This window comes from Saccopteryx leptura, chromosome 2 (assembly GCF_036850995.1).
Source record: "Saccopteryx leptura isolate mSacLep1 chromosome 2, mSacLep1_pri_phased_curated, whole genome shotgun sequence".
Lineage (NCBI taxonomy): Eukaryota > Metazoa > Chordata > Mammalia > Chiroptera > Emballonuridae > Saccopteryx > Saccopteryx leptura.
Window position 1 is genome coordinate 340,682,354 of NC_089504.1, and position 15,084 is coordinate 340,697,437.

Genomic DNA, 15,084 nt, shown 5'->3' on the forward strand with positions numbered 1-15,084 from the left:
ATGACCTACCAAACAGCAGAGCTGCTGGGAGTAAGCAGGCAGGTCTCCTGGGAGGGGATTTAGGGCAAAGTAAGGGAGGGCTGCCCCTTCTGCTGGCCCCTCCCCCCGCTTATGGGGGGTGGGGAGGGTAGACAGTATTGGGAAGCTGCCTCTCAGGATTTACAGGCTCTGGGGTCATGGGCTGCTGGAGGCTGCAGCTGGCCCTTGTCCCCCAGCCCCCATGCCCACCACAGGAGTGGCTATTACATACACGCTGGCTGCGAATCCTGCCCCGGGGCTCCTGCTGCTTCCAGCCAGCCCAGGCCACGGCACCCAGGGGTCCTCAGTGTTGGGGACACAGAGACCAGAGGAAAGGGAGCCACCGGCGTGATGGGGGAGACACTGGCCTGCCCTGGCGGAGCGGCTTTGGCACGGGGGTAGCAAGGTGGAGGAAGGAAGTATGGGAGGGGTCGGGAGGGTGCGGCCTCTCTCTTGGGCCCCAGACCTCAGGGAGCACCCATTCTTCGGCTGGGCTCCTCTTCCAAGAGGCGGCTTACCACAGCCCAGCCTTGGGTGGAGACTTGTTTATATGAACCAACATATGTGGCAAATTTGTCAATGTAGAAGAAAACGGAAGCAGTCCGTTCTAGGTACCAGGCTTGGTGGGCAGAGCCTGGCTGGGTTTCAGTCCCTGCTGGCTCTCTGTCCCAGCACCTTTGTGCAAGACTCAAACACTCACTGGTGCTATGATAATGCGGCACCCGGGGTGTTTGGGAGGCTCTGTTTTAGTGGGTGTGGGAAGGCAGTGATCAGGAAACATCTCCAAGCCCAGCTGCACTTCCTTTTTATCCAGATTACCCCTTCATGGTCCAGAACCCGCCAGGACTCCCTGCATACATGCTCCCTGTTCACCCCGAGGTCACCCTTGCAGCAGGCAGAGCAGGGACCGTTTCTCGCAGGTGAGGAAACTGCCCACAGTCATACAGCAGATGCGTGGTTTCCTGGGCTGGATTCCAGCGCCCCCAACAGCTAGTATTCTTTCCTGCCTCAGTGCTGCTTTCAAGGTCCTTGGGACACTCTGTGGGCCTGTCATCTCTGTATTTGTCCTATTTAACTTGACAGACATTGACAGAGGACCTGCCGTAAGCTAAACAACACATCAGGTGCTGGAGAAAAACAGCTCAGCACATCCTCTTCCCAGAACTAAGTAGCCGCTAAGTGCTGAATGAATTAATGAATGAACCCTGGGACTGAATCCGCTCCAGAAACTACATCAAGAACTTGGCTTCTGTAGTCACCACAACTCTGTGAGATAGGTTCTGTGATCCTCATTCTACGGGCATGGGATTCGGGGCTCAGAGAGGTTAAGGAACTTGCCCAAGGTCACACAGCTCAGGGACTGTCAGAGCTGGCATTTGGATGTGTGTTTCCGTGGCTTCCAAACCACACAGGTTCTTCTTTCCTTCCTTTTTTTTTAAAAAAAATTTATTCTCTTGTATCTTTTTTTAATTCTTGGAATAACTTCTAACATTTTCCTTCATTTTTAAATGACATTTATTGTTTTCCTTCTAATTTTATAAGCAATACATGTTCACTGCAGACAACTGGAAAATACATAAAAATATAAAGTAAAAAATAACAATCACCCATAATCCTCACCCCCCAGAGATAACCGCCATTAGCATTTTGATGTATTTCCTCCCGGAGCCTACATATTTTCATACAAAATTGGTAGACGCAGCATTGCCCGTTCTGTGCCCTCCTTTGTTTAGTTCAGATGATTTTGTATTTGCCATTCTGAGTAAATTTTTTTTTTTCAAATCTTGATCTATCACGGCTGCGTACATCCATTCGTAGGCATTTGCTTTCATTTGACCATATCCTGCTTTTGGACATTTAACTTATTTCTAATTTTTTACTAATAAACATAACATTGTGGTGAATATCTTTCTACATAAATCTTTGGGATGATTTCTGCTTATTAGATTCCCAACAGGGAGTTATTGGGGCAAGAAGCTCAATAACTCCCCAAAGCCTTTAAAACATTTTTTGTGTGTGTGTGAAGGGGGTGGAACGAGTGAGAGAGAGAAGCATCACTTATTGTTCCACATAGTTGTACACCCATGATTACTTCTCATACGTGCCCTGACTGGGGCTTGAACCGGCGCCCTTGGGATCAAGCCGGTGTCCTCAGCACTCTGGGACCACACTCTATCCACTGCGCAACCGGTCAGGGCAAAACATATTTTGAAATTGTACTCTAGAAAGCTTGCCCGTTTAACCTCCAGCAATAGGATGTGTGAACACCCCATTTCCTAAAACTCTCGCTAACACTGAATATTAAAAAAAAAAAAGAACCTTTCTCAAGCCATAGGTTTTTCCCACTTCAACACCCTGCTCTGCAGTAATTGGTATATTGGTTGATAATCCCCCCATTTTGCTGATGGGAAGATAGGGCCCCAGAGAGCAGAAGTAACATACTTGCCCTAGGTCAGATCCACCAATTAGCCAAAGAAAAGCAGGACGGGAGCTCAGGCATCCTGCCTCTTACAGCCTCTTCCCCGCACCCTCAGTGGAGAGCTTCCTGCACGGCAGATCTCCCGGGCCAGGGGGTTCCGCTAGGTCACACCCCTCCTGCAGGCCTGGAGGTCTGGGTGGGGAGGCGGCCCTGGGCATAGCCCGTCCCTGGCCTCTTGATCACCGACCACATGGTCCCCAGGATCTTCACCAGCTGCATCAACTGTGGCTCTTGCTTCCTCTCTTTCATTCGTTCATAGATTTGGCCCCTGTACATGCTGGGCACTGTTCTAGGCTCCGGACACTTGATCATTCACTGTCGGCACCACCGAGTTATACCATGCGAGTCGGAGTCCCTCCAGTACGTTCCAATCCTTCCTGCTTAGCCCTGTGGTTTTTTGAACTTCTGTGGTGATCACAAGGCCTGAGATGCTTGACAAACATACAGATTGCCAGGTCTCTCCTCTGCAAATTTTGACTGTGGAAGCCTGAGTCTGGCTCGAGAATTTGTTTGCTATTGTTGTTTTGTTTGTTCTGACTGAGTCTAACATTTAGGCAAGTTTAGGAGCAAATGCTGAAGGATCCCCAAGCGCTGACATCCGGTGTAGTGTTTACACACACACACACACACACACACGCACATGCACACGCACACGCACACACACACACTCACACACACACACTCACGCACACGCACACTCACGCACACACACACGCACACACACACACACGCATGCACACACACACTCACGCATGCACACACACGCACACACACACACGCATGCACACACGCACACACACACGCACACACACTCACACACACACTCACGCATGCACACACGCACACACACACGCACACACACACGCGCACGCACACACACTCTCACGCATGCACACACGCACACACACACACGCACACACACACACTCACGCATGCACACACGCACACACACGCACATGCACACACACACTCACGCATGCACACACACGCACGCACGCACACACACTCACGCATGCACACACACACGCACGCACGCACGCACACACACACTCACGCATGCACACACACGCGCGCACACACACGCACACGCACACACTCACGCATGCACACACGCACACACACACTCACGCATGCACACACACACGCACACGCACACACACACTCACGCATGCACACACACACGCACACACACACTCACGCATGCACACACGCACACACACACACACTCACACACACACTCACACATGCACACAGGCGCACACACACGCACACGCACACACACACGCGCACACACACACGCGCACACACTCACGTGCGCACACAGGCACCGTTCAGCCCCCGTGGGCCCTGCAGTCATGCCCTGCTGTGTCCCTCAGCCTCAAATTCATCAAAGCTAATGACAATCTCTTTTTTTTTTTCTGATTTGCAAGCGATTAGTTTTAATTTGGGGACAATTAGAGGGAGAAGCGGGAGGCATCTGATTCTGATTAGAAACAGGGCGATGGCCAGAGGCATCCCCACTTCTGGCCTGCCTTGCCCTAGCCTCCATGCGGATTAATTTAGATATCAGTGTTGAGGGGGCGCTGACCTCCGTGCCTGGGCAGGAAGTGCCAGGGTTGCCTGGGGGAGGCTGGAGGCCCAGGCCTGCTCCCAGGTAGCTAGAGCCAATCTGAGGCAAAGATGGAGGGCCACAGGCCCCGTTTCAGAGGGAAGAATTGACATTTGCTAAGCACCTACTGTGTGCCAAACCTTGTACTCTGCAAAGCTGGTCTAGACCCAGTGTCTGCCCATATCCCAATTCAGCTGGAAAGGCTAAAGCACAAATAGCCACACGCCTTCTGGTGTTGGAGGTGCTGGAGAGAGCTCTGCTTGGGCGAAGGGCACATAGGCCAGCATCGAATCCCGGAGAACATAGGCCAGCATCTAATCCCGGAGAACATTTACAGAAGAAGTAAGGAATGAAACAGTTCATTGATAATTTGCAAAGCTCCTGGTGGATCAAAGCCAGAGCTGGACAGAGCAAAGCAGCAGCAATGCACCACCCAGGCGGTGGCAGTGGAAGGTATCAAGGAAGGCTTCAGGGAGGAAGTGATGCCTAGGCAGGGCATGGAAAGATAAAAGGACCCCCATATCCCACTCCCTGTGCAAGTCTTCTCTAGGGTGCTGGTGAGTCTGATGAGCTGCTGTAGGGCCAGTGAAGCCTCTATTCAGGCCTTAGTCTCTTTCTGGAGTAAGGCAGGAAGGACGGAGGCTTCTGCCTCTTGGCTGAGCGTGTAACTGAAGTGGACGCTCAACAGCTGGTGGGAGAGGGGACTTGGGGGGAGGAGTCCAGGCCTGTTGCATCGACACTCCATCCTTAGTTACCAAGCTGTAAAGAGCTGGGTGTATCCTCCCAGGGTTGTGGGAGGAAGGATTTGGTTCAGCTCAGCTGGGAAGGGTCACATGCCAGGCACAGTTGGGGAGGGAGCTGAGAATAATGCTTCAGCTGCCACTATTATCCCCGGGGACAAAAGCTGCATGACCCCAGCCTGTCTTTCTCCCACTATATGATGGCTCCACATCTTACAGGGGAAACTGAGGCTGTGAGGGGTAGAAGTAGCCTCTCGCCGTGTATTTGTCCGCTTGGGCTCCATAACAAAACACCAGAGTCTGGGTAGCTGAGCCAAGGATAGTTATTTCCTCATAGTTCTGGGGTTGGTTTCCAGCTGTGTCTGCACACGGTCTTCTCTCTGTGGGCGTCGTGTCCCAATCGCCTCTTCTTACAAGCACACCAGTCACATTGGATTAGGGTCCGCCCTAAGGGTCTCGTTTTAACTTCCTTACCTCTTTACAGACTCCATCTTCAAACACAGTCACACTCTGAGGCCCTGGGGGTTAAGACCTACACATATCTTTGGTTGAACCCATCTTAATACAATAGACTAAAACCTGTTTTGTCAATTTGGTGTGATTAACGTATTGATGTCTCTATTGGTTATGAAACAATAGTGCATAATTATTTGCGATATTTAGCAACGTAAGCGTTCTTACCATTTTGCTGATGAGGACTGAAATGTTTACAGTTTCCGGTGAAATCAAGCTCTGTCTACGCACTATCCTAAAACTGTGGTCACAAGTCACCAGTTTTCTACTGTCAGATCTTCATTCTCAATTCTTTTTTTTTTTTTTTTTTTTTTTTTACAGAGACAGAGAGTGAGTCAGAGAGAGGGATAGACAGGGACAGACAGACAGGAATGGAGAATGATGAGAAGAATCAATATTGGTTTTTCATTGCGTGTTGCAACACCTTAGTTGTTCATTGATTGCTTTCTCATATGTGCCTTGACCACGGGCCTTCAGCAGACTGAGTAACCCCTTGCTGGAGCCAGTGACCTTGGGTTCAAGCTGGGGGGCTTTTGCTCAAACCAGATGAGCTCGTGCTCAAGCCGGCGACCTCGGGGTCTCAAACCTGGGTCCTCCGCATCCCAGTCCAATGCTCTATCCACTGCGCCACCGCCTGGTCAGGCCATTCTCAATTCTTAATAATCTCTCCATTTGCTGTTGTTGATTTCAGTCTCCTGTTTTAAAAACTTATTTTTATTGATATATAATTGATGTATAGCATTATATTAGTTTCAGGTGTACAACATAATGATTTGATATTTGTGTATATTGCAAAATGATCACATTATGTCTATTTAACATCCATCACCATACATAAAACAAAAAATAAAAAAGAGCAACAAAGAGCAAAACTAAAAAAAATACTTACACAGTTGAATTGGAAGGGGACTCAGCTCAGCTCAGCCCGAATGCCCATCGTAAGCCTGAGAAAACATGGAGAAGCCCCTTCTGTAGAGAGAGGGCAGCAAGGGAGGAGCCCTGGGCTGGATCCAAGTGACTCCTGAGGCCCCGGGCTGTGTAGACAAGGGAATCCAGCTGTTACCCTCGGAGAGCCACACTGCCAATAGGGAGGGATACAGTGCTGAGTCTGGTCCACAGGGCAAGCCGGGTCGGAGCGCAGGTGCCGTAGGCAGAGGACACAGTGGAGTCTGGGAGAGAGTGGAGCAGGTGTGAGGACGGGGCTCCAGGGTTCAGAACCAAGCCTGAGAAACTGCTGTGGGCTGCCTGGTGCAGAGCCTGAGGGGCAGCCTGTGCAAGCCTGTGTGTGAGTGTGAGTGTGAGAGCGTGTGTGCATACGCACATGTGCCTGTGGGGGGTGTGTGCAGGCTCCCTGGTCAGTTTGGACAGAGTGAGCACCCCCTGTTGTGTGGAGTGTGTCCAGGGCAGGATAGGTCCAGGCTGTCATGTCCACCCCCCGTCGCACCCTTGAAACGCCTGGCCTGACCTCAGCCCTTTCCCATCTCTCTTCCTTCAGAGAACCAACCTTCCAGCGACTTCTCCTTCCCAAGCCCGTGCTCTGCTCTGTGATGTCCGGTGGGCGGAGCTCCGTGTGAGAGGCAGGCCAGCACGCCCATTAGCGCACCCGAACATGCACACACGTTCACACATAGGGTCCCTGCAAACTTGGCCGAGTCTCTGCTGACAGCTCCACCAGACTCACCTTCCTCTCCGCAGCCCCTGCCACGCCATGGTGCTGCCAGGGCCTCCCTCATCCCTCTGGGGACACTGAGTCCCAGCGAGGTCAAGCAACTTCCTTTGGCTCCAGAGTAAGTGAGGAGAAGAGCAGAGACCAGTGCTGAGGTCTCCCCCAGCTCCCCCACAGAGGAGGCCGCAGGGCTCCGGAGGACAGAATGAGTCACAGTGATGATGGCAGGGGCTGCGGTTCGTCACGATGCCATAAATACTAAAATTGTAGTACCCCAATACCCTCTCGTCTGGCTTCCCTTTCTGAAAGCTACCTATTCTCTTAATTACTTCGTCTTCCAGAATTTCAGTCTCCTTATGTTCGAGGTTGCTGAGAGGGGTCAAGAGCCCGTGCCAGGAACCCTTGCCCTCTGTGGTCACCCAGGCTCCTCTTGGTGCCTCAGTGAGGAGACGCTCAGTAGTCCACGGCCTCGTAGTCAGTGCTGGGCAGCTCATTCAGAGAACGCCATTCATCCAACCAAAATCTGCTGAGGGCGAGTGTGCGCGCAGACACATTTCCTCAGTCCTTTCCTCCGTGCCCCATGAGTCTGCCTCCCATCTGGCGGCCCCTGCCCCCACTATGTCACCAAACGGTCCAGATGGCCAGCTGTGAGGTTGGGACAATAAGAGGGTCAAAGGGGACTAAGTGCCACTTAGCAGCCTCCGGGGCCTCCTAGAGATCGTGAGGCAGGGCCTGTGGTTCTGACTTCCGCATCCCCACCCTGTGCCCCAGGCCTGGAGACTGAGCACTTGCTGCGCGCACTGACCACAGATGTCCTTCTCCACCTGCAACAGGACAAGCACAGTAACCCCTCCTCATCTGGGCCCTGGACATCCCACTGCATCTAATAATGTCCCTCCTCCCTCCTTGATTAGCTACTTTCAACAGCCTTGTGAAGGGGCTGATGACACCACATCAGTTTTAAAGATGAAAACTGAGGCTGTCTCTGGCTGGTCAGTGGATAGAGCAACAGCCCAGTATATGGATGTCCTAGGTTCAATTCCTAGTCAAGGCATACAAGAGAAGTGATCATCTGCTTCTCTTCCCTTCCCTCTCCCCCTTCTCTCCTTCTTCCCCTTTCACAGTCAGTGGCTTGATTGGTTCAAGTGTCAGCCCTGGACGCAGAGGATGGCTTGGTTGGTCCAAGCCTGTCCGCCTCAGGCACTAAAAATAGCTCAGTTGATTCGAGCATCGGCCCCAGATGGATGTTGCTGGGTATATCCTGGTCAGGGCATATGCAGGAGTCTGTCTCACTATCTCCCCTCCTCTCATTAAAAACAAAACAAAAAAACAAACAAGAAAACAAAACAAAACAAAAACTGAGGCTGAAATGGAACCAACTTGCTCACTGAGTATTGCAAGGATGATCCTTGAACTTGAGTCCCAGAGCCTCTGTCTGTTTGCCTGCATCCTGCTGCCTCCAAAGCAGCTGCTTGGCTGCTGTTCCCTGGCTCAGGCCATTATCTTGGACTCCCACACTCGCGCTTTGGGGCCAGCCTCGTCCCAGGTGGCATGGGTACCTTCTCAGAGACTCCAGAAGTAACTGTCAGGCAGGACTCCAGGCACCAGCCAGAAAGTCTCTCTTGTCTTTCCAAACACCTCCCTGTCCTCATCTGGGACTCCGCTGCCGACCTCCACCCCTCCATCAGTAGCGGCGTACCTTGCAGAGCTGCAGAGTGTCTAGTGGGGAGGGATGGCCTGGGAACAGAGTTCAGAGAATCGAGGGAGCAATCTGCTAGGAAAAGCACGGGCTGCCCGGAGGCCCAGAGAGCAGCGGTTTCCCCGCTGGCCCCAAGGGTTGCTCAGCAGTCACACTGAGACCAGGTGCACTCCTCCGAGAACAGCTGACTTCAGGACTTCTGCTGTGCCCCGAGCTAGTCACTACCTCAATTTTAAATGAAGAAATTGAACCACAGATTTAAAAAGTAAGATGTGGACACCAGAGCCTCAACAGCCAGGTTTTTAGCTCATCGCGTTTATGAAGAATTGGATAGGACTCTGTGGAACTGTTAAGGTTTAGTTGGCAGGGGCAAAATTAAAAAATGGGCATAAACCTCAAGTATTCACTGTAGGACTGATTGGGAGAATCCTCCTCAAAGCACAGATCTCCCGCAGTGTAGACCAACCGGGATATTTTGAAGCCTTGCTCCCTGCAAGGTCTGTAAATAACTAACTCCCATGCAACACAGGATAAGAGGTATCTCAGGGCGAAGCTCTGAGGAAAGTTCCAGAAATTGAGATTGCATCTTGGAGGGTTTCATGGCAGTGGTGACTTTGGAGAAAAATTAAGTGTGCATGTGTACAGATAGGAAAAGAGAGAATTGGCCACAGAGGGCGCAGCGTGAACAAAAGAGGGGAGATAAGGCAGCGTCAGTGAGTGCTAAAGCCAGGAGTTGTCCTGTTACCCTGGTGGTGGTGGGCGGGGTGTTGGGAAGAGGATTCCTGGGGAAGGGGGAGCCTGGAACCCCATTCATTCTAGGAGGCCTTGAATGCCACACTTAGAGTCTAGATTTTATTTGGCAAACAGAAGGAAAAGACCCTTTCCTAATATACTGCTCACAAAAATTAGGGGATATTTTATTGCTTCATATTCATTTTGAAATATCCCCTAATTAGAGTTACATGCAATTGCTGCATTGTGTTGCACTGTTTATAGAGCACTTTCTTACTGTCGTTCTCAAAAAGAAAATAGATGACAACACAACATCCCGTGAGACAGCATTGTGACTATCACCCTGGTTTTAAGGAGGAGGAATGTGACTCAGGCGTCCATGGGAAGGTCCTGAACTGGTTCTGAAACCTCAGACCTCCACATGCTGGTCCTTCCGGTTCTGTGACAGTGTCCAGCACGTGCTGAGCTGAGAGTGAGGAGCCAACGAGGTTCGATTTGTGATCCGGGAGAAACAGACCCGGGGGGGGGTGGGTAAGCTGGGGAAAGGGGAGACTCACCGGTGTTACATTGTCATAGCAACAGGAGTGAGGCCAGGGGCCTGGGGTCAGAGGACAGGGGGCAGCCTGGGACATACCAGCGAGTCCAGAGGTGGAATTGCTAGGAGTTGGCAGAGTCCTGCAAGGATGAGGGGAGGGGCTGAGAGGAAAGAGAAGTCAAAGCCGAGACCACATGTGGGTTTGAGAGACTGAGGATCGAACTCCCTGTATATGTATAGTGTGTGGAAGTATAGGGAGTAGGAGGAAGATATGGGACCCCTGGGAACCCTGCACCATCTGAGGCAGCCGGACCAGTGAAGGGCTTGGGCTGGAGGGTCAGGTGGCTGGCCCCTGTTGGGAGTACACTACTTCAGTGTCTTATACCTTTATCTGTAGGATGTAAAAACAGGCGCTCAGAAAAGAGAAGTTATTGATAGAAAAGTGGTTCAATCGATGGAGATTGTAATCATATTTGCTCAAAGGATTGAGCTGAGGATCAAATAAGCTAATGCCTGTTGAGCCCTGAGCAAGGTGATAATGGGGAGTTCACACGGCCTCAGCGCCACCCTCCAATGTCAGCCCTGTGCACACGACTTCAGTAAGTCCACTTTAGTAAGTGGCACCTTGAGGCAAAAAAAGAATGTTATACTCACTTTACAGATGAGGATGCAGAGGGATAAAACCTCTTGAAAGCGTCACGATGCTTTGCTCTGGAATTAACTTGTCCCCTCATTGCAGATAAAGAAATGAAGCGGCAGTGAGGGAATGAACACCCCTGCGAAGGTGGGGCCGGGCTCAGAGCCCAGGCAGCCTGGTCCTGGGCCACCCCAGGACCCAGAGCCCGGCTCGGTGCTGCCCAGTGTGGAGTGGATGGCCCTGTGTGAGGGTGGCAGGCTGAGGTGTCCTGGGGCCCGAGTGCAGCCACTCCTGACCACTGTGGGCAGGCTGAGGTGTCCTGGGGCCCGAGTGCAGCCACTCCTGACCACTGTGGGCAGGTTGAGGTGTCCTGGGGCCCGAGTGCAGCCACTCCTGACCACTGTGGGCAGGTTGAGGTGTCCTGGGGCCCGAGTGCAGCCACTCCTGACCACTGTGGGCAGGCTGAGGTGTCCTGGGGCCCGAGTGCAGCCACTCCTGACCACTGTGGGCAGGCTGAGGTGTCCTGGGGCCCGAGTGCAGCCACTCCTGACCACTGTGGGGCAGGTTGAGGTGTCCTGGGGCTCGAGTGCAGCCACTCCTGACCACTGTGGGGCCTTTCTTCTGTCTGTCCCTAGCCTCTGGCCGCTCCCACCCAGCCAGCCCCAGCCCGCCCGGGCCACAGGCCAGCCGGGTGCTGCCCATCAGCTACCGGCTGTCACACACACGGCTGGCCTTCTTCCTACGCGAGGCGCGGCCGCCGCCACCTGCAGTTGCCAACAGCTCCCTGCAGCGCTCCGAGCCTTTTGTGGTGTTCCAGACCAAGGAGTTGCCTGTCCTCAATGTCTCCCTGGGACCCTTCAGCACCAGCCAGGTGGTGGCCCAGGAGCTCCTGCAGCCGTCCAGCACCCTGGACATCCCCGAGCGCTTGACGGTCAACTGGAAGGTGCGAGCCTTCATCGTCCGGGCCCGTGTGCCCGCCTCGCAGCCCGTGGCCCAGGTGCTGTTCTACATAGCTGGCCGGGACTGGGACGACTTTGGCGTCACCGAGCGGCTGCCCTGTGTCCGCTTGCATGCCTTCCGAGATGCCCGGGAGGTCAGGAGCTCCTGCCGCCTCAGCGGGGGCTTGGCCACCTGCCTTGTTCGGGCAGAGCTGCCCCTGGCCTGGTTTGGGCCCCCTGCCCCGGCCGTGCCGCCCACGACCCGGCACAAGTCTCCAGAGGGGCTGGAGCCCGAGCTGGCAGGGGAGAGCCAGCAGGCTGAACTGTACTACACCCTCCATGCCCCAGATGCGTCCGGGGGCTGCGGGGGCACCCGGCGTGGGGCTGGGGCCGGAGTCGGGGCCCGGGCGGAGAGCCCGACCCAGCACCCACTGCTGCGCATAGGGAGCATCAGCCTGTTCCGCCCGCCCCCCAGGAGGACGCTGCAGGAGCACAGGCTGGACAGCAACCTGATGATTCGCCTACCAGATCGGCCCCTCAAGCCGGGAGAAGTGCTCAGCATCCTCCTCTACCTGGCCCCCAACTCCTCCTCTCCCTCCAGCCCCAGCGTGGAGCACTTCACACTCAGGTAGGGGGGTTATGGGTCCGGGTCTGCCTTCCCTTCCAAGGTCAAATGCACATCTGACTCTCTCTGTAGGGGCTCACCCAGCCTGTCTGCCCAGCATCCTAATCGCAGTTCTTCCATTGATCACTTGGTCAATCTCAGGAAGACACCTCACTTATTTGAGTCTCAGTGTCCTCATCTGTCTCATGGCTGTAGAAATCTCTGCCCTTCCTCCGTATCTCACCGAGATGGCATCCTGGTGAAGGAGAAATACTCGTTTTCACAAGCATGGATGTCCAAAAGGATAGAATTGGGGGCTGGAAGGGCCCTTAGACATTAGCTGGTGCAGCCCTCCCATTTTACAGATGAGGAGACCGAGGCCAAAAAGGAGAAACGGAGATCAGAGAGCAGCTTCCTGCTGGGAGCCGAAAGGCGAACAGGAGTTTGTGCCAGTGTTGGAACATTTACCCAATCCTAGAGTTGGGAGAAAAGCTTTCGGGAGTTCCAGTTCTTTCTGTACCCTGGCTTCAGAAATGCCTTAAATTGTATCACATCCCCACAAAAGAGAATGGTTTCTTACAGTAGGAATCCACGGTTTGAGCCAAAACTCTTCCTCCCACCCCAAGCACTATGCAGCAGGACCTGAGACATCACCATTAGCCTCCAGCTTCATGGAGTATCGCCCTCTCTCCTGAGTGTACTGCCTCAAAGTTCAAATATTCCCAGAAAGGATCATACCTGATTCAGTGATTGATACCCGAATGTGAACATGAGTTAAGTCAGTCACCAGAGATCTTGGGCTGCATTAATAGGAAGAGAGCATGCAGAATTAGGGAGGTGAGAACCATTCCGCTTTAGTCAGTGTTAATTAGAGCAGCCCAAGTGGTGGATTTAGTGTAGGACAGCACACCGCGTAGGTCCAGAGGAGGGTGGCTAGGGTATGAGGGATAGAAAACTATGGCAAAAAGCAGCAAATGGAGGAACTGGAGCATTCAGTCCTAGAAAGAAGACTCAGAGAAACCTGCTCACCTTCCCAGCTTTCTGAAGAATTGTTACCAGTACTAGGATGGAGGAGAGTTGTTCCCTCTTGCCCCAGCAGAACCCATGGTTGTTGTATTTCAGCTAAATATAAGGAAGAGATTCTAATCCTTAGGGCTTTCTGCAAGTGGAGTGGGATGTGCACAGAAGCAGTGAGTCCCTTGTCACCATGGTGTGCAAGGAGAGGTTAGGTAACGGCTTCGCAGAGATACGGTGGAAGAAGCTGCAGCTTCTGCTGAGGGTCAGAGGTTGTAGCTACACGATACCTGACTCCCCAGATTAGTCTCAAGCTTTGAGTCTAGGACCCAGGGTAACTTACTCCCCTGCTTCCAACCACAGCTGAGGGGTCATGACAAGGTGGGCAGCTGTTGGGCCCTAGTGTGACCTTTTCCCTCTTCTTCCTCCCCCTTTGTTTCAGGGTGAAGGCCAAGAAGGGTGTGACCCTTCTAGGTACCAAGTCAAGAAGTGGCCAGTGGCATGTGACCTCGGAGTTGCTGACCGGGGCAAAGCACTCAACAGCCACCGTGGATGTGGCCTGGGCCCAGGGCACACCCCTGCCCCCGTGGTGAGCGGAGGTGGTGCCTCTGCCCACCTTTTTGCAGGACAGGCAGCTGGAGGAGTGGGGGAGTACTTGGTGGAGGAGGCCAGGCTTCTAGGAGGGCTGGGCCTTAGTTTCCGGGGACTCTGAGTCCTGGCCGGAGCGCCTCGGCGGGGTGGGAAAAGCTCAGAGACCTCAGATGGCAGGCTGCCAAGGAGGGCTGGGTCCCCACCGGGCTTTCCGAGCTCCTGAGCTTCTCCCAGCCCTTCCTTCCTGCTTCTGCCTTCCTCACCCCGCAGGGAGGGCCAGGGGCCCCTGGAGATCCTGCAGCTGGACTTTGAGATGGAGAACTTCACCAGCCAGTCGGTCAAGCGGAGGATCATGTGGCACATTGACTACCGCGGCCATGGCACTCTGCCTGACCTGGAACGGGCAGTCACTGAGCTGACGGTCATCCAGCGGGATGTGCAAGCCATCCTGCCCCTGGCCATGGTGAGCAGGGTGGGTGACCGGACCAGTAGATGCATGTGTCTGTCTTGGGTGCATGCGTGATGGGAATGTGCACGGCTGAGTGTGCACATAGATCAGTGCTTGTGTGTGTGTGTGAGCCAGTGCCCAGGTGTATGACTGCTTCCTGACTCAGGTGGGCCTGTGTCAAGTTATCTGCGTGTGGGTGTGTGCATGCGCGCTCATAGGAGGCCGGCGGTGCTCAGTGCCTGGTGCTGGAGTAAGACAGTAGATGTTGAGGGGGACAGAGATGGGGGACGCCACCACCCAGGAGGGGCCCCGCAGGGGAGGTTTCCTGGAGGAGGTGGCCGTGCATTTGAACCTTGAAGGTCATGTGGGGGAAGGGTTCAGACAATCAGAGACCTGAGGCAGGTGCTCTGGGCAGGGGATCCTGCAGACAAAGGCACAGCAATAGGAATGTGACTAGTTTGTTCAAGAGAGCAATGCATTTAGGAAGAGAGCACTGGGGTGGTAAGGCTGGAATGATCCCTTGGGGCCAGCGCAGGAGCAGCCTGAATGGCCAAGGAAAGATGGGGCCAGCCCAGGGACATCTTGAATGGCCAGGCAAATGTGTTAGACTTTCTTCTGGGAGTCCCGGGGAGCACGGAAGATGCTGAGAGGTGATGGGAGGGGCTGGGGAAGGGCTGTTTTCCGGCAGCAGAGTAAGGTAGCCCATGAGAGCTGCTACAGAAGTCCAAGCGAGCTGAGCTGGGTGGATGCATGTCTCTGCGCATGTGTCCAGGTGTCCACGTGGGAGGGTGCACATCTGAGGAGTGGGGGCAGTCAGGAGCCAGGGCCTTGGCTGGCGTTCCTGGGAAAACAGGGATCTGC

General features: G+C 53.6%; 1 protein-coding gene across 1 annotated transcript in view; it reads left to right on the forward strand.

Moving 5' to 3' along the window:
* Window positions 1-15,084, forward strand: part of TMEM132E (transmembrane protein 132E) — a 63,296-nt gene that overhangs the window by 33,903 nt on the left and 14,309 nt on the right. The window contains exons 2-4 of the mRNA XM_066363832.1: window positions 11,264-12,194; window positions 13,627-13,773; window positions 14,046-14,238. Of these exons, the coding sequence (XP_066219929.1) occupies window positions 11,264-12,194; window positions 13,627-13,773; window positions 14,046-14,238 (1,271 nt within the window). The remainder of the gene's footprint in view (window positions 1-11,263; window positions 12,195-13,626; window positions 13,774-14,045; window positions 14,239-15,084) is intronic.